Source organism: Giraffa tippelskirchi, chromosome 10 (genome assembly GCF_054371585.1).
Source record: "Giraffa tippelskirchi isolate mGirTip1 chromosome 10, T2T-mGirTip1v1.2.pri, whole genome shotgun sequence".
Taxonomy (NCBI): Eukaryota; Metazoa; Chordata; class Mammalia; order Artiodactyla; family Giraffidae; genus Giraffa; species Giraffa tippelskirchi.
Genome location: NC_137284.1, coordinates 90,893,047 through 90,912,702, shown reverse-complemented (window position 1 = coordinate 90,912,702; position 19,656 = coordinate 90,893,047). Strand labels below are relative to the sequence as shown.

At 39.4% G+C, this 19,656-nt stretch overlaps 1 protein-coding gene across 2 annotated transcripts in view; it reads left to right on the top strand.

Annotated features, from left to right (window-relative positions):
- RELN (reelin) overlaps positions 1 to 19,656 on the top strand; it is a 555,021-nt gene that overhangs the window by 421,445 nt on the left and 113,920 nt on the right. For both annotated transcript variants that reach the window (XM_081535825.1, XM_081535826.1), the window contains exons 25-28: positions 8,772 to 8,977; positions 11,326 to 11,497; positions 11,970 to 12,170; positions 17,863 to 18,095. In XM_081535825.1, the coding sequence (XP_081391951.1) occupies positions 8,772 to 8,977; positions 11,326 to 11,497; positions 11,970 to 12,170; positions 17,863 to 18,095 (812 nt within the window). The remainder of the gene's footprint in view (positions 1 to 8,771; positions 8,978 to 11,325; positions 11,498 to 11,969; positions 12,171 to 17,862; positions 18,096 to 19,656) is intronic.

Sequence of the window (19,656 nt, the reverse complement as noted above, 5' to 3'; positions counted from 1 at the left end):
TACCAAGGCTAGATTTATGGCCCAGGATGTGATCTATCCTGGAGAAAGTTTCGTGTGCACTTGAGAAAAAGGTGAAATTGATTGTTTTGGGGTGGAAAGTCTTGTAAATATCAATTAAATCTAATTTGTCTATTGTATCATTTAAAGTTTGTGTTTCCTTGATAATTTTCTGTTTAGTTGATCTATCCATATGTGTGAGTGGAGTATTAAAGTCTCCCACTATTATTGTGTTATTGTTAATTTCCCCTTTCATACTTGTTAGTATTTGCCTTATATATTGTGGTGCTCCTATGTTGGGTGCATATATATTTATAATTGTTACATCTTCTTCTTGAATTGATCCTTTGATCATTATGTAGTGTCCTTCTTCGTCCCTTTTCACAGCCTTTATTTTAAAGTCTATTTTATCTGAAATAAGTATTGCGACTCCTGCTTTTTTTTTGTCTCCGTTTGCATGAAATATGTCTTTCCATCCCTTCACTTTCAGTCTGTATGTGTCCCTAGTTTTGAGGTGGGTCTCTTGTAGACAGCATATATAGGGGCCTTGTTTTTGTATCCATTCAGCCAGCCTTTGTCTTTTGGTTGGGGCATTCAACCCATTTACATTTAAGGTAATTATTGATAAGTATGATCCCGTTGCCATTTACTTTGTTGTTTTGAGTTCGTGTTTAAACATCCTTTCTGTGTTTCCTGTTTACAGAAGATCCTTTAGCATTTGTTGGAGAGCTGGTTTGGTGGTGCTGAATTCCCTCAGCTCTTGCTTGTCTGTAAAGCTTTTGAATTCTCCTTCATATCTGAATGAGGTCCTTGCTGGGTACAGTAATCTGGGTTGTAGATTATTCTCTTTCATTACTTTAAGTATGTCCTGCCATTCCCTTCTAGCCTGAAGAGTTTCTATTGAAAGATCAGCTGTTATCCTTATGGGGATTCCCTCGTGTGTTATTTGTTGTTTTTCCCTTGCTCCTTTTAATATTTGTTCTTTGTGTTTGATCTTTGTTAATTTGATTAATATGTGTCTTGGGGTGTTTCGCCTTGGGTTTATCCTGTTTGAGACTCTCTGGGTTTCTTGGACTTCTGTGACTATTTCCTTCCTCATTTTAGGGAAATTTTCAACTATTATCTCCTCGAGTATTTTTTCATGGCCTTTCCTTTTATCTTCTTCTTCTGGGACTCCTATGATTCGAATGTTGGGGCGTTTCATATTGTCCCAGAGGTCCCTGAGGTTTTCCTCATTTCTTTTGATTCTTTTTTTCTTTTTTCCTCTCTGCTTCGTTTATTTCCACCATTCTATCTTCTACCTCACTTATCCTATCTTCTGCCTCCGTTATTCTACTGTTGGTTCCCTCCAGAGTGTTTTTTATCTCCTTTATTTCATTATTCATTATATATTGACTCCTTTTTATTTCTTCTAGGTCCTTGATAAACATTTCTTGCATCTTCTCAATCCTTGTCTCCAGGCTATTTATCTGTAACTCCATTTTGCTTTCAAGATTTTGGATCATTTTTATTATCATTATTCTAAATTCTTTTTCAGATAGATTGCCTATCTCGTCCTCTTTTGTTTGGTTTGGTGGGCATTTCTCATTTTCCTTTACTTGCTGAGTATTTCTCTGCCTTTTCATCTTGTTTAGATTGCTGTGTTAGGCATGGCCTTTCTGTATTCTGGTAGTTTGAAGTTCCTCTTTATTGTGGAGGTTCCTCACTGTGGGTGGGGTTGGATGGGTGGCTTATCAAGGTTTCCTGAGTGGGGGAGCTTGTGTCGGTGTTCTAGTGGGTGAAGCTGGATTTCTTCTCTCTAGAGTGCAATGGAGTGTCCCATATTGAGTTTTGAGATGTCTATGGATTTGGTGTGCCTCTGGGCAGCCTGTATATTGATGCTCAGGGCTATGTCCCTGCGTTGCTGGAGAATTTGCGTAGTATGTCTTGCTCTGGAACTTATTGGCTCTTGGGTGGAGCTTGGTTTCAGTGTATGTGTGGAGGCTATTGGATGGTCACTTATTAATTAATGTTTCCCCTGGCTTTCAGTCTTATTCTTGCAGTAGCCTCAAGACTTCTCCATCCATACAGCATCAATAATAAAACTTTTAGGTTAATGGTGAAAAGATTCTCCACCGTGAGGGATACCCAGCAAGGTTCACTGAGTTACATGGAGAGGTGAAGTGGGGGAGGGGGGGTTGAAGTGACCAGGAGGAGAAGAGGGGGACACAGACGTGGAGAGAGCAGTCTAGCCAGTAAGCACTTCCCTCTGTTCTCTCCACAGTCTGGAACCCTCAGTGCGGTTCACAGAGATACATCGAGATGGGGGAGGAAGGTAATAGAGGTGAGCATGAGTAGAAAGGGAGGAATCAAGAGGGGAGAGACAGATCTGGGCAGTATTCTGTTCCCGAAGTGTTCTCCAGTACCCAGAACACCCTCAGAGATTCACAGAATTGGGTTGAGAAGAGAAGGAGGAGGGTGGGAGATAGAGGTTCCCTGGGGGAGAAGAAAGAGCGTCAATAGGGGGAGGGAGTAATCAAGCCAGTAATCACACTCCTGAGAAAAAATGGGTACTAAAGATTGGGTTCTTAAATGTACAAAATTGATATCAAATATGTAAAACAAAGATTAAAAATCTAGAGTAGAGGTTAGACTCTTATAAAACATACAATATAAAAAAGAAAACAGTGTAAAAAGGAAAAAAAAACAGTAAAACAGTAAAAAAAGAAACAGTAAAAAAAGTAAAACAGGAAAAAAAAAAAACACAAAAGGTATAAGATAAATGTATGCAGTTTGCTTTAAAAATAGGGTTTTTTTTTTTGCAAGGTAATAGTGGGTTATGAATATGAAAATTAAAGATGTAATAGAGGACTTAAAGAAAAAAAGAAAGAAAAAAAAAATTTTTTTTAATTAAAATAAAAAAAAATTATAATAGTAGAAATATATATCCCGGACTTTCTCTGGAGCTGTTGTGAGCAGTGTGGAGTCTGTTCAGTTTCAGATAGATCCTTGTTCCTGCTTATACTTTTCAAGATCTATAGGCCCCTTTCAATGCAGTCAGTATTAACTACAGGGATTTTAATCTGTTGGCCTGTCACTTCCAACGCGCTTCCCTCTGTTTATTTGGCTTCTGTTTGGAGGTCTCTTCAGTATCTAATTTCCGCCGTGCCACAAAGGGGCGGAGGCAGTCTCTTTAGGTTCGCTTGTTCAGTCGTGCTGTGGGGAGGGAGGAACACTGCAAACCAATATCACTGGCGTGTGTGTGGAGAGCTCGCAGTGTCTCGGCCGCAGTGGGTTCGCCCCTACTCACCGCGTGTATGCTTTCCCCGTCTACCCTGGTCAGGCTTCAGGTTTCTTGGCCAGGGAGTGGGCCCTGAGATGCGTGCACTTCCCGGGTCTCAGCCGCTCAGGTTCAGGTTCCTGGGAACTCCACAAAGGCGCAGACTCGGTTGCGCCCGCGGTTTGTGCCGTTCCCTGTCGGAGCAGCTCAGGCGGCCAGGAGTTTGGCGAACGCACTCTCCCCTGCTGGGGCGGTGCGGCTTATCACCTCCCTGGTCCCCGCCTCGGTTTACGGGCATGCCCGGCTCCGGTGTGCTTTGTGTCGGTTCTGGGGAGCTGGTCTCTGGCTGCGACCCTCCCAGCGGCTGTCGACCCTCCGGGATCTCAGGCAGTCTTTGCTTAGAAACTAGGAGCCTGTTTGCAGATTGGTAGGGGGTGCCCTCTCTGGGGCCGAGTTTGCCCCTTTCCGGCTCTGGCGGACCCCGCCTACCTGCGGTGTCCGGCGGGGGATGGGGCGGTCCACAGCCGGCTAGCTCTCCTCTGGTATCGCTCAGTCCTTTGTTCTGTGAGCAGGCCGGCAGTACCTTAGATTTGGGCTTTTCGCGGGATAGTTCTCTCTCTCTGGCTGTCCCACAGTTTAGGTTACTATCTCACGTTAGCTCCCTCAGATTGCCCTCAGGGCGTTCGAGCCCAGTCCTTACCCTAAGCAGTGCCGCCCGCTCCTCTCCGTTCAGCTCCCACTTGCTGGTGGCGGATGCGAGCGTCTGGGGTTCTTTGCTGGGAGTTGCCTTTAGGCACGTAATCTGTGGGTTTTATTTATTTTTTCTCCCAGTTATGTTGCCTTCCGCCATTCGAAATCTTCCCCCAAACCCGCCAGTGAGAGAGTTTCCTGGTGCTTGGAAATTTCTCCTCTTTTTCGACTCCCTCCCTGGGACGGGTCTCCGTCCCTAACTCTTTTGTCTCTCTTTTTATCTTTTATAATTTCTCCTACCTGCTTTCGAAGATAATGCGCTGTCTTTCTGGATGCCTGACGTCCTCTACCAGCGTTCAGAAGTAGTTTTGTGAAGTCTGCTCAGTGTTCAGATGTTCTTTCGATAAATTTGTGGAGGAGAGAGTGGTCTCCCCGTCCTATTCCTCCGCCATCTTAGCCCCCTCCAATCTGCACTATTGTTTATTGTTCCTCTTTTGTCTCTACATCCTTTCCCTTCCCTGACTAGCAACTTTTTGAATCTGCTCTTTGGGATTCACGGAAGGTCGTGAAGGCTGGAGTCTGTTCCCTATGAACAAGGAGCAGAGGACGTGGAAAGGCTTTTGTACCCAGGAGCCCGACAGGGTCCTGCTTGGTTTCACTTCCATGGGGATTTCTGGGACTATGGCAGACTATACTGATCTCTCCTTTATTTGATTGCCTCTCTCATTGTCAATGTTTCCTACATATATAGATCATATTTTTATTTTTATTCTCACAGTACCCAGCAAAATGCAGAATTACTGACTGAGCCAAACTTCTAGATAAGATGTTCTACTCAAAAATGCATGCCTTGCATTAGGCATTTACATATCCATAAATACCCTTGAGACTGAATAGATTGGAGCCTTGATAATTGATCAGATGACCAAGTGGGATTTAACAAGAAATAGAACTTGGTCTGTAGCTCTAAGTTGTCATTACTCTCCCTGCTTATGTCTGCGAACTCTCCTTTCTAGTTTGTTTTTACAACACACATGATTTTGAGCTTGGTAGAAAGTAATGAATGAATTGGGAAGAAAAGTGGAAAACAACAGGAAGTTCTAAAGAAATGTTATTTTCAAATAAATATAGTAGAATTATTTTTCTGCTGGCTTTTTGATTAAAGACAACTTTGAGTTCAGTTCAGTCACTCAGTCATGTCCGACTCTTTGCGACCACATGGACTGCAGCATGCCAGGCCTCCCTGCCCTTCACCATCTCCCAGAGCTTGCTCAAACTCATGTCCATTGAGTCGGTGATGCCATCCAACCATCTCATCCTCTGTCTTCCCCTTATCCTCCTGCCTTCAATCTTTCCCGCATCAGGGTTCTTTTCCAATGAGTCAGTTCTTCATATCAGGTGGCCAAAGTATTGCAGCTTCAGTTTCAGCATCAATCCTTCCAGTGAATATTCAGGGTTGATTTCCTTTAGGATTGACTGGTTGGATCTCTTTTCTGTCCAAGGGACCCTCAAGAGTCTTCTCCAACACCACAGTTCAAAAGCATCAATTCTTCAGCACTCAGCTTTCTCTATAGTCCAACTCTCACATCCATACATGACTACTGGAAAAAACCATAGCTTTGACTAGATGGACCTTTGTTGGCAAGGTAATGTCTCTGCTTTTAAATATGCTGTCTAGGTTGGTCATAACTTTTCTTCCAAGGAGCAAGTGTCTTTTAATTTCATGGCTATAGTAGCCATCTGCAGTGATTTTGGAGCCCAAGAAAATAAAGTCAGCCACTGTTTCCATTGTTTCCCCATCCATTTGCCATAAAGTGATGGGACCAGATGCCGTGATCTTCGTTTTTTTGAATGTTGAGTTTTAAGCCAACTTTTTCACTTTCCTCTTTTACTTTCCTCTTTCACTTTCATCAAGAGGCTCTTTAGTTCTTCGCTTTCTCCCATAAAGGTGGTGACATCTGCATATCTGAGGTTATTGATATTTCTCCCGACAATCTTGATTCCAGCTTGCGCTTCATCCAGCCTGGCATTTTGCATGATGTACTCAGCATATAAGTTAAATAAGCAGGGTGACAATATACAGCCTTGATGTACTCCTTTCCCGATTTGGAACCAGTTTGTTGTTCCATATCCAGTTCTAACTGTTGCTTCTTGACCTGCACACAGATTTCTCAGGAGCCAGGTAAGGTGGTCTGGCGTTCCTATCTCTTTCAGAATTTTCCACAGTTTATTGTGATCCATTCAGTCTAAGGCTTTAGTGTAGTCAATAAAGCAGATGTAGATGTTTTTCTGGAACTCTCTTTCTTTTTCAGTGATGCAGTGGATGTTGACAATTTGATCTCTGATTCCTCTGCCTTTTCTAAATCAAGCTTGAACATCTGAATAGACAACTTTAATGGAAGACAAAACATAAAGTTTTATAAAGTATTTTAGAGGTTTTGTTATAAAGGCTCAAGATTCTAAAGACATTGCCTTTAAATGTTGTATTATTTTATGTAAACCCTAGAGATATTTAAACCTAGAATGTCAGGGAATGTTGGAGCGTATTTCCCACTCTCCAGCAATGAGAAAATCCTTAATCTATTATCCGAACACGCATGCACTCACATTACATGTCTATGTATGCATATATATATAGATAGATTGATATAAATGCTCCTTGTTGTTTGGTCGCCTAGTCATGTCTTGACTCTTCGTGACCCCATGGACTGCAGCACACCAGGCCTCCCTGTCCCTCACCATCTCCCGGAGTTTGCCCAAGTTCTTGTCCATTGCATCCGTGATGCCATCCAGCCATCTCATCGTCTGATGCCCTCTTCTGCCTTCAGTCTTTCCTAGCATCCGGGTCTTTTCAAAAGAGTCCGTTGTTTGCATCAGGTGACCAAAATATAGGTCACACATATCTACACATACACATAAATACATTGATCATAGTATGACAGAAAAAAACTACAAACTGTGTATTACATCAGATTCTAAGTTCTGACAGAATGGTTTGCCATGAGCCATTTCTTTTTTTCTTTTTTACCCCCTTTAAAACAGTGTTCATCATTTCAGGTTACTGAGTGAAAGAAATTGATTTGTTCTACTCTAGAAAAAACATCTTCAGTGCCACACCAAGCATTTATATAACATTTTTCGCCATTTACAAAAATCCCACAAAATACACTCAGAACCATTATAGAGCAATACCATAGTCTCCTAGAAAAACAACACTCTTCTGTGAATTTTGCAATAGGCAATCATTCCAACCAGCTAATTATGATAGCTGGATTTTTATACTTCTCCTCACCTTAGATCTTTATCCTTCTGGCTCATTTCCACATGCCAGGGTTTTCATAGAACTTTGCTGGGTGGGAATTAACCAGCTAGATTCTTCTCAGAATCATTCTTCCTGTACTGATCCTGAGGCATGAAAATTCTAGGTCAGATTATAGTAATCTCTGAGGTGTTTCATATTTACAGTATGTCAAGTCAATAGCAAGAAAAATGAAAGATACATCTAATACACTGAAAATGCATTACTTTTAAGATTTCTTCTAATATGTACATAAAATTGAGAGTTCCAAAAAATGAGTTCCTGTCTCAGGATTAACCTTAATTTTCTTTTTGCTGGCACCCTTGTCTATTTTGGGATCTCTTAATTGGCTTTAGATTTATCGGTAACTGTGTACTCCCATAATTATCACCAAGTATTTCCCCTGTGACTTCTAATAACTGAAACCCTTTCTTAATTAACTTAGTGGATTAGAATAGTTTAAATTATAAGTGTGAGGGATGCTTTGCTCTATACTGTGTATCCTGTCTCGGATTTTCTTCCCAACTTAATTGAACTTCTCGAAAACTCTCCAAGACCAATCAGTGCAATCCATGAATTAGCTTTGGCATATTTGATTTGGGTGAAAGAATTTTATCAGCAAACTATTTCTTAATCCTGTTAGCATAAAACCATTTACAGACAAATGATGACAAGCCTTGTCAATTTGTGTCTAATACCTTGCAACGGAACTGTGACAGGCAGGGGTACTTCCTGTGACACTAAACAAAGGAAGCAAGTTACCAGATTTGAAGAAGCTTTTTAACATTTTAAGACACACAGAGATCATTTAGTGGTTGCAAAACCTTGTTTAGTGATCCCTCCCACCTTCTCTGTTTCCAAGAGAGACAGACAGGCTGACTGACTGGGAGCCCAAGAGACTTCAGTACTGTCTGTTCAGAAGTTTCTGTCTTACGTGTTTCACTTCAGTTCCAAGGTAGGAGTAGGGTCAAGGCATATATGTATGCAGAGATTATTCCCTCAAGAAAGCATGCCATGTGCTAGGCAAGTTAAGTAGCATGTTATTTCACCTGATTGTCACAACACCCCATGTGGAAGGTATTATTACCCATATTGTACTTTTGAGGAGAATAAAAGCTCAGAAAGGTCACACAGCTAGAGAACAGCATGAATCATGGGCTGAGATTCAAACCCAGCTCCAACTGATTTCAAAGTATGTATATGATCTTTCTGCTCCATGATTCTGCCTGGAGGAGATTAACAAAGGGAATACTGGGAGTGTTTTAATTAAAATGAATTTTGCTTTGTTATTAAAGACTTTTGAATACTCTTTGGTGTAATTAGCGGTTCTCAGGGGTCTCTTAACCAAGTCCTGGAGACTAATAGAATGTATCCAGGAACAGTTAAATAACATAACTTGGTCCTCTCAACAATAACGGAGAACATGATCAACTTCACATAGAGCCAGGATGATCACACAAATTTGAAACTGAAACAACAAATTGCTCCCAGATAATTGGATCTGTGATTTCTCTGTTGTTTGGAAAGGCTGGGAAAAGACAGTTGGTGAGCTGGGATCTGGATACTTCTTGGGTGGACTTCGTCCAGTTCTACATCCAGATTGGTGGAGAGAGTTCTGCGTGCAACAAGCCTGACAGCAGAGAGGAGGGTGTCCTCCTCCAGTACAGCAACAACGGGGGCATCCAGTGGCACCTGCTGGCAGAAATGTACTTCTCAGACTTCAGCAAACCCAGGTAACCAGCGCAGATTGCCTTCCAGTGGTTTCAGGAAGGGTAAGGGTGATGTTGCTGTTGTTTAAAACACTGAGTCATTTCAAGGAGAGATAACTCTTCATGATATAACACAATTAGATATGGAGAGAGACCAACCAAAAGCATTACTTCTAAGGCACACAGGAGAGAGGCAGAAATCAGAGAAAGCCAACTGGGTCTAATGAGAATCATAATAGGGAGAGAGTCAGGGATGGTGGGTGGGAGATGGAGCCTAGTGAGGTTCCCCCTATACACTAGAAAGGGAATTGATAATGGGGCCAACTGGTTTAAACAATTTGCAACTATTCAAAGTATTTTTTTCCAAGGAATAGCATTGTCAATCTGGAAATTACTGAGAATTCAGTAAAGTAAGATTACTATATAGACAAACAAAAATTCAATAGCTTTTTTCAAATTCCAGATATATTCCATTTTTATTTAAGGGAGTTTTTCTTTAAGGTCTGACTATCTCACCACATTTTCGAAGAATTCTATGACACTAAAATGATTAAGAGAGTATGAGTTGGAAGCTATCAGAAGACCCCATGATGGAAAATACATAAATAAATATAAAGAATAAGTTTAACAATACTGAGAATCTCTGTAAAGAAAACTTTAATAAAACTTCAAAACTTCCTTCAAATATATAAAAGTGAACAAATAAATGGAAAATAATACAGCATCCTTGGATAGGAAAACTGAATATTATGATATGAAGATATCTCTTAATTTAGATTTTATGCTATTGCAACCAAAGTCTTAGTGGTATTTTTTTGGAACTTTATGTCTAGAAATATAAACTGACAAAAATAATTTAAACTTTTGGTTAAATATAGAGGGATACCCTACACGATATTATAATATATTGTATAACCTACATAATTAAAGTGGAATGATACCAGTGCATAGGTAGAACAATCAAGTCAAATGACCCAGAAATTGACTCAGATATACATACAAACTTATATATGAAAAAAAACCACACATCAATTATCAATGATAAAGAAATGGTCATTCAATCAAACGGTGTTAGAAAAAAGTGGGTAGGCTCTTAGGGGGAAATATCTATATAGATTGTCATCTAACATCTCAGATGATAATGTTAAAGACTGATTAAAGATTTAAACATTTAAATTACTATCTGATCTTGGGAAAAGACCTAAACTTTCTAAACATAAATTCAATAGAAGAATTAACATGCATATAACACATCCATTTCAAAGGAAATAGAAAAAAATAAAAAAGAAAATAAACTGAGAAAATATTTGCAACAAATATAAGAAATAGAAGATCAGTGTTCCTGTAAAGAGCTCATACAAATTATCAAGAAAAACACTATGATCCAGTTGAAAAATAGGTAAAAGGAATGAGTAGATGTTACAAAACAAGAAAGACATATGTTTAATAAAATATAACTAATATCCAACCTCTCTTGCGATAAAAATGATACCATTTTTCAACAGTCAGATGGTCATTTTTTAATAACACAAAATGTTCTCTCCACATGGAGCAGCATGTCATCCTGCACGCCATTCTTCCAGAAAGGAATTTTGGAAAAACCAAGAGCCTTAAACATGACCATTTTATCTGACCTGGTAATTCCATTTTGAAGAATCTTCCCTAAAGAAATAAACTGAGGTGTACATAAAACTTTATGCATAGATTTTCATCACAGAATTATTTATAAGGAAAGGTGAAATAGCACATTTGTGTGATGAAAAATTATATAAATGGTAAAATGATCTTAACTAAGTTTACTGACATGAGGATGTGCTTATGATATAATGTTAATTTTTAAACTGTAAGATACAAAATTATACATATATCTCACCTGTGTAAAAGAGTACATGCTTTAATGATATACAGCAAAATGTTAGCAGAGGCCAATCTATTGATAGATTATGGGTGATTTATGTTTCATTTTTACTGGTTATTTATGTTTTCCTTCAATACAGTAAGAACTGTTTTGAAAAAAATGAATGCTACTTTAACGCAATAATATACAAAGGAGCCGTTTTTTCTAAGGATTTCTTTAGAAATGTTATGACTATTGTCATGGTAGTCAAAAGACATTGTTCAGTTAATCAAACTCAGTTGAAATATCTGCCTCCAAAAGATACGATAACAAATGGAAAAACCAGGACCAAGACTAAACCTGCTTACAACTTTAAACCTCTTGTCTAATCTGTCTAAACTTAGAAACTTCTCAAAAATACCAAGAGATCAAGCAAAACTAAACTTTCTCTTGTTGCTACTAGTGTTGTTTTAACAGCTGCTAAGAAAAACAAAGCTTTTCCTTTCCTGGCACTAAATGATTTGCTTTTATGCAGATTTGTCTATCTTGAGTTACCAGCTGCTGCCAAGACCCCCTGCACCAGGTTCCGCTGGTGGCAGCCTATGTTTTCGGGGGAGGACTATGACCAGTGGGCAGTTGACGACATCATCATTCTGTCCGAGAAACAAAAGCAGATCATCCCGGTTGCCAATCCAACTTTACCTCAGGTATTTCTCATTATGTCTGAACTCCAGGATGACAAAGAATTGTAAAAGAGGATGGGATTACTGACTCCTCCAAGGATTTAGTGCTTGACACTTGAACGTGTAGTTTGGTTTTATGTGTTTGCACTAATTTTTTTTTTTTACCTCTCTATGCTACTCTTTCACAGATTATTTAGATGTTAAAAAATGTAAAAAAAAAAAAAGACTAGAAAGTTTGGACAATTCATTAAGCGAGATTATTAGTTTGTTTATAAAATAATTAGATATATAGTGGCAAAATATTTTCAGTTGTTAAATAATCAGGAGAAAAACTTCATGACAGTTTAAAAAACAGTTTGAGAGTCTGGTTTATTTTCTTAGAAACACAAATAGTACATGGTAATACAAATAGTAGCATATCATGAACTGAAAATTCCTTTCTTCTTTTCAAAGCTATAAAATTGCCTTTCTGTGTTGTTTGTATTGTTTCTATTAGAACTTTTATGAGAAACCAGCTTTTGATTACCCTATGAATCAAATGAGTGTGTGGTTGATGTTAGCTAATGAAGGAATGGTTAAAAATGAAACTTTCTGCTCTGCCACACCATCAGCCATGGTGTTTGGAAAATCAGATGGGGACCGATTTGCAGTAACTCGAGATTTGACTCTGAAGCCTGGATATGTGCTGCAATTCAAGGTATTTATGCATAAACTTCTTGCAGATTAAGGAGCAACCATCTTCCAGATTTGTGAATGAAATTCACAAAGAACACAAAATGTTCATATTTCTGTTAGTGAAGGGACTCATCTGAATAAACAGTTCCCAGCAGTCTTGGAATGGCAAAGCTTTTTAGCTCTACCCATAAGGAAAACAGCTTGTCAGTTTTTAATGAGCCCCAGAAATGGCTGTGTCACTGTATTTCTTTAAGTGCTCGTAGAACTCTATCAGAATTAAAAAGAAAGATTACTTTGAGGATATCAATTTGCTGCTGCTGCTGCTAAGTTGCTTCAGTCGTGTCCGACTCTGTGCGACCCCATAGACCCCATAGCCCACCAGGCTCCGCCGTCCCTGGGATTCTCCAGGCAAGAATACTGGAGTGGGTTGCCATTTCCTTCTCCAATGCATGAAAGTGAAAAGTGAAAGTGAAGTCGCTCAGTTGTGTCCGACTCAGCGACCCCATGGACTGCAGCCTACCAGGCTCCTCCATCCATGGGATTTTCCAGGCAAGAGTACTGGAGTGGAATGCCATTGCCTTCTCCGATTTCAATCTGATTGTGACTTAATGAATCCCATGCTTTTGGATGGTAATAGATGCGTTCTCCTTTTCAGCTTACTAGTACTTTTTAAACTTGCAAGTAATTTTACGTTTTTACTATGGGGTTTTCAAACAATTTCTTTTCCTTTGATTCAATAAATATTTACTTTAATTATCATTGTTCTTTTAAAAGCTGCTTGTTTTTCAGTGCTGTGATAACATGCCAACATGGATAGCAAGTATTTACTTTGACAAGCTCTTTTTTCAAAATCCTAATCAAAATTTCATTGTGTTTATAATAAAATCCCATTGGTGAATTCTGGGGTTGAGAGTAATGCATTTTTAATGATCCAGCACAACTACATGGTCCTTACATAACGGCAGGATGCAGATGCTAAATAATTTACAAATGGAATTATTAAAGAGATCAGATGTTTATGGGAAGCTCTTCAAATATAATTTCCAGAGGTCTGTAAACAAGGCAGTGAGTCATAAATAAGATGATTAGTGAAATGTTATTCTCTGTTTAGATTTTGATGCTAAATTGCCATGGAAAACCATTAATAACGGAGTACAACTATATTAATTTGTTGGTACTGCCTAAAATGGGAGCAAAATAACAGCAATAGCAATACATTGTCATAATAATATGCTGTTTCTCACCTGGAACTTTTTCTAATTAATTAGCCACAAAATCATAATAGTGTAGGTGTTGAACTCTGCAAGGTGGTATTCTGAAGTTTAAAAATCTAAATAGAGAAAATATTATTAAATGTTTCAAAACATAATGCAAAATACCTAAGAAAAGTCTCAATTCTTGAATCACACCAGCAGAAATTGTTGATTTGTAGCTATCAGTTGATAATAGGTGGGTAATATGAGTCATTTAGGAATTGTTAATGTATATTTGGAATCTGTAATAAGAACTTGATGTTATTTGTCCAAAAAGGTACAGTGCTGGTAAAGTTTTGATGACTGCTTGCCTTGTGTCAACACTAAGTGCTAGGGATACAGAGATGAGAAATGTAGCCAAGCCCTCAAGGAGTTCAGAAACTAGCAAGTGAGCCAGAAAAGTGAACAGTTGCAGTACAGTCACTGGAGTGCTGTGGTAGAAAGAGGCTCTGATACTGTGGGAGTACCTCACACGGTTCCTGGCATATGGCAGGTACTCCAAAATTATCTGTTAGTTAAATGGATAGATGGATCGATGAGTTGAAATAGGAAGTTTCTGGAAATACAGAAACTTAGCAGACTGCAAAATGGAGGGGGTGGGAAATTTCAGTTAGAACAGAATGTGCAACTATGTGAAAATACAGGAAAGTGCAAGTGAGAATGGAAATGTTGGAAATTTGAGTTTGGAGTACCTGCCACAGAGGTAAGATAAGGTTGATTCCAATAGGCTTTATATGATACACTAAGTCACTTAGATACTAATCCAAGAGTAATGAGTCATGGAAGATGTTTAATCCATTGAATGTGAGAATCAGACCTGTGTTTTAGAAGGATCATTCTGTTGACTTAACAGGAGAAAAAAACTGGAATCAACAAGTAAATTCATTCATTTCTTCAGCAAATATTATAAAACCTCTACTATGTTCCAGGCTCCTTTTTAGGCTACGAAAATAACTAGGAAGAGAGTTTGACAAAGAAAGAACAAAAGAGAACAGAGAGAACAAAAGGAGAAATGCCTTGAAATAGGAGTGTGCTTGGAAAAGTTCAAGAAACCACAAGGATGCCACTGTGACTAAAGCAAAGTGAGGAGGGGGAGACTGGTAGAAAAAAAAAAAAGATCAGACTTTGACTTCTGCTCTACATGAAATGGGCTTCCCTGGTGACTCAGATAATAAAGAATCCACCTGCAATGCAGGAGACTTGGGTTTCATCCCTGGTTTGGGAAGATCCCCTGGAGAAGGGAATGGCTACCTGTTCCAGTATTCTTCCCTGGAGAACTCCATGAACAGAGGAGCCTGGTAGGCTACAGTCCATAGGGTCGGATATGACTGAGTGACTAACACTGTACCTACACTACATAAAATAGCTAGCAAAAGAATGACATACTCTGACTTAGACTTTTAAAAAAATTACACAGGTGACTGAGTTGGGAGTACACTGGCAGAGTCAAAGGCAGAGATAAAAAGACTGGCCAGGCAATTATTTCAGTGATCCAAGTAATACATAATGGGAACTTGGACCTGTGAGATAGTGGAGGAGGCAGAGAGATGTGCTCAGATTGCTGAGTGTATTTTGAATAAAGTGACAATGCTAGTTCAGTTCAGTTCCGTCGCTCAGTCATGTCCGACTCTTTATGACCCCATGGACCACAGCACGCCAGGGCTCCCTGTCCATCACCAACTCCCGAAGTCCACCCAAACCCATGTCCATTGAGTCGGTGATGTCATCCAACCATCTCATCCTCTGTCGCCCCCTTCTTCTCCTGCCCTCGATCATCAAAGTAAGAAATGAGGAGGCCAGACTAAGGCATAGCCTGGGACTGTAAGTAGATAGTTCTGAAAGATGTTAAAGGTGCACAGTCAACAGGTTTGGGTAACCTATTGGATGATAGAATGGATTCTAGAAAGACTCCCACATTTCTGGCTCCAGTCACTGAAATCAGAAATTCAGGAATAGGAGGATTTGTTTTAGGGTGGTGGATGATGAGAAGACTTGGACCTGTGGATTTAGGGATGCCTGTGGATTGCTAAGGGTTTCCCATGTAGTTCAGTGGCAAAAGAATCCACCTGCCAAGACAGGAGATGCAGATTTGATCCCTGGGTCGGAAGGATCCCCTGGAGGAGGAAATGGCAACCCATTCCAACATTCTTGCCTGGGAAATCCCATGGACAGTGGACCCTGGCAAGCTACAGTCCATGGGGTTGCAAAGAGTGAAACATGACTGAGCACACATGCTCATGGATTGCTGAAGGACAAACACACAAGAAGCAGTTATGTACATTGTTCAGAGAGCCTGAGAGTATCTGGGAGTCATAGGGATTCAGAAGGAATCTGAAATGATGATTGTGAATGAGATTAGGGAGCTTGTATGGAGTAAAAAGGTAAGAAAGCCAAGAATTGAATTCTAGAAAACATCAGCAGTTAAGAAGCAGGCTAAATGGTCCATAAAGAATAAAATCACAAACTTGTCACAGAACTGAAGCTCCATTGACTTACCTACTTTAGTCATAAGTCTAAGACAGAAAGCTAACTATGTGTGCCCAGTGTGACTCCTCTCACCACAGGCCAGCCAAAGGCTATGCTAACTAACAATAATGTAATAAAAGAGTTTATGTTACAAGAGGTGATCTTGCATCTTAGAGGGTCAAGTCTTTATTTTCTTGACATTTAACTATGTAAACTTGGATAAATGAATCACAATAAAATTGCCACTGGCCATATTAATCCTTCTGAGAGATGCTTTCTAGCTCTGAGCATGAAATTAAGGAAAATATGTGTTCTTCCCATTTTGACAGACTGACTCAAGCTACTTTACAGTCACAAGGATGAGCTGGTTGACCTCTTGAGCTCTGACCCAATTTTATCTGCCTAGGGGCCTATCTTTCCTTTATCCTTTATTTTTTGGTCATGATTATATTCTTTTGAGTTCTTCAATTTTTTTCTATAAAATTTGACTATTCTTAGTTATAAAGCTTTATACAATCCTATGATGGCTCCAACCAACAAATGAAATAACATGTGAATAGATTGTGTGATCTAAGACAACATGTGATTAAATCTCAGGAAGAGTTTGACATTTACAACTTTTAAAAAATATAAACTAAAACAGTAATACAATCATTTATATATTTATTAATTTAGAAAGAAACTGTCCAAAGCTTTAGTAACATTCAGTGCTGTGTAAAACTGGTTCATTTGAATCTAAGTGATTAAAAATGAACACATATAAATAGGAAATTCACAGTTTCTATATTTTGATTCAGTAATGCTACTCCTAGGTATTGGTATGCTTCCTTATAAAGATTAGAAGAGAAAACAGAAAAAAATGGTTGTGCTAGGGGCTTCCCTGGTGGCTCAGTGGTAAAGAATCTGCCCGCCAATCCTGGAGAAGGGAATGGCAACTCGCTCCAGTATTCTTGCCTGGAGAATTCCATGGACAGAGAGGCCTGGCAGGCTACAGTCCATGGGGTCGCAAAGAGTTGGATACAACTGAGTGACTAACATACACACACGCCGGTGTAGGAGACACAGGTTCAGTCCCTGATCCAAGAAGATCCACGTGCCTCAGAGCAATTAATCCTGTGCATCACAACTATTGAGCCTGTGCTCTAGAGCCCAGAAGCCACAACTACTGAGCCCACATGTTACAACTACTAAAGCCTCCCTCTAGCCCATAGTCTGTACTCCACAATAAGAGAAGCCACTTCAATGAGAAACCTGGGCACCACAACTAGAGAGTAACCCCTGCTCGCCACAACTAGAGAAAAGCCCACGCAGCAACGAAGACCCAGCACAACCAAAAATAAATAAATTTATTTTTTAAAATGGTTGTGCTAGAGCATTGTGATATAGGTTGTATTTTTTACAATTTTTTTGAATATTTTTAATCCTGTGATGACAATCATCTCCACAAGTGCATAGAAGAGCAATGGTTTTATTCCTGGATTATGTTGCTTGTTTGATGCTGTGACAGAAACTTAATTCTTTCATATAAGTTGACAGTGATTTCTTACTGAGCTTTTGTAAGAAAACAGAATAAAGATGCCTGTCCCCCTGAAAGCAGAGGACAGCTTCAGTGACCTTCATGTTCTAAAGAGGACAGCTCTCTATCGTCTGCTTCCCTCTGTTTGTATCCTCAGTCTGGAAAAGGAAAAGAAAACAGTTTCTTGGCTTCTCATCTTTTGTCCAAGACTCTGATCACATCTATGCTCTCCCTTCTCCTATAATCTCAAGAAGTCCACAAAATAGGCAGCTGGTCCTGCTTCCTATTGAAAAGCACCTATTGCTTTTACAGAGATTTCCAGACCCTATGAAAGGGTCTTGATTGGAATTGAGCTGCATGTCTTATCATTGTAAATTTGTGCAAACTCAGTAGAAAGAACCCTGACTGCTGTAGCACCTAATTTGTTAAATGATGTCTTGAAACCAAAACCTATGTAATTCTGTCTTTCCTTTTAACAGCTTAACATTGGGTGTGCCAATCAATTCAGCAGTGCTGCCCCAGTTCTTCTTCAGTACTCTCATGATGCTGGAATGTCCTGGTTTCTGGTGAAAGAAGGCTGTTACCCAGCGTCTGCAGGCAAGGGATGCGAAGGAAACTCCAGAGAACTAAGTGAACCCACCATGTATCACACTGGGGACTTTGAAGAATGGACAAGAATCACCATTGTTATTCCAAGGTCTCTTGCATCCAGGTAAAGTGCCCATTCTTACCATGTGCCATAGTTGCCATTTCTAAGGAGCATTTATTTATCTCAATATCTTCATTTCATGTATCTCAATAACCTAAGAGAATTCATAACCTCTAGCAGTATCTATCCAAGTAATGACTCTTGAGAAAATGGCACACACATTTGTGAAAAAGTTCACTCACTTACTCATCCATTCATTCATTCAACAAATACTTATTGAGCCACCTACCTGTGCCAAGTTCTGTCATGGGCACTGGGATTACAGCACAGAGTCAGACACAACTGAAGCGACTTAGCAGCAACAGCAGCAGAAGATGTTTAAAGCATTATTGTAACAGACTTTCACTATGTGGTGATTTTTTTCTAACTTAATGCCTCCTTTAATAGACAATTTGATAAATTGTCTATTAAGATAAATGTTAATACAATAGAGAAAAAGATTTTAAATCAATTGACAAAAGCATGAGCTAAATGAATTAAGAACTTGAAGCAAATTAGTTTTTGTAATATGTCAACAAGTTTAACTCTTAGCTTCCTGGCAGCTAGGACAAAGTGTGAGAGGTCAGGAGACAGGGTCATTTGGTTCTCATTGTTGAATAAGAAGAAAGAAAATATATACATTCTGATAAAAAAATTAAGTGTACTTTTTTCTAAAATACATTTGTAGTGCGTATATATATTTTTGTGTTGGGTGGAGTAGGTAACGTCAACATCAGTATTTTAACTATAATTTTTCAAAAGATAAAGAAGCATTCTTCAAGTGAACACTTTTTAATTGAATCCTAGAACATAATATTCAATTGTGACTTAGTCAAAGCATTTCTGTATAGAACTGAGAGGATATAATAGATCTATTTAGATAGATCTGCTGGTGGTGTAACTTAATTTAGAGGTTGCTGCTGCTGCTGCTGCTGCTAAGTCACTTCAGTCGTGTCTGACTCTGTGCGACCCTATAGACGGCAGCCCACCAGGCTCCGCCGTCCCTAGGATTCTCCAGGGAAGAATACTGGAGTGGGTTGCCATTTCCTTCTCCAGTGCATGAAAGGGAAAAGTGAAAGGGAAGTCGCTCAGTCGTGTCCGACTCTTAGCGACCCCATGGACTGTAGCCTACCAGGGTCCTCCGTCCATGGGATTTTCCAGGCAAGAGTACTGGAGTGGGGTGCCATTGCCTTCTCTGATATAGAAGTTGAGCTACTCATTAATGCCATTCATCATTATTTCCAGCCTTACTTTATTCCTAGAATATGGTAGGATTATACTTTCTCCACACTCTTTAAAGTTAGGCATTGCCTAATGAAATGTGAGTGGAAATGAAACAAATGACTTTGAGTCCATGTGTGTTTTGCCATCTTACTGTTTCATGAAAGCACCTTTTGTGATGAAGCTTACATCAGTCTGGATCCTTGAATTTCTGCAATCAGCAGACTTTCTTACAACCTATACTGGACATATAGCATAAACCAGAAATAAACTTTTGTTGGGTTAACCCACTGAGACTGGGAGCTGCATGTTACATCAGCATAACCTATCTCATCCTGACTGACAGAATGATAAAAGCTAAGAA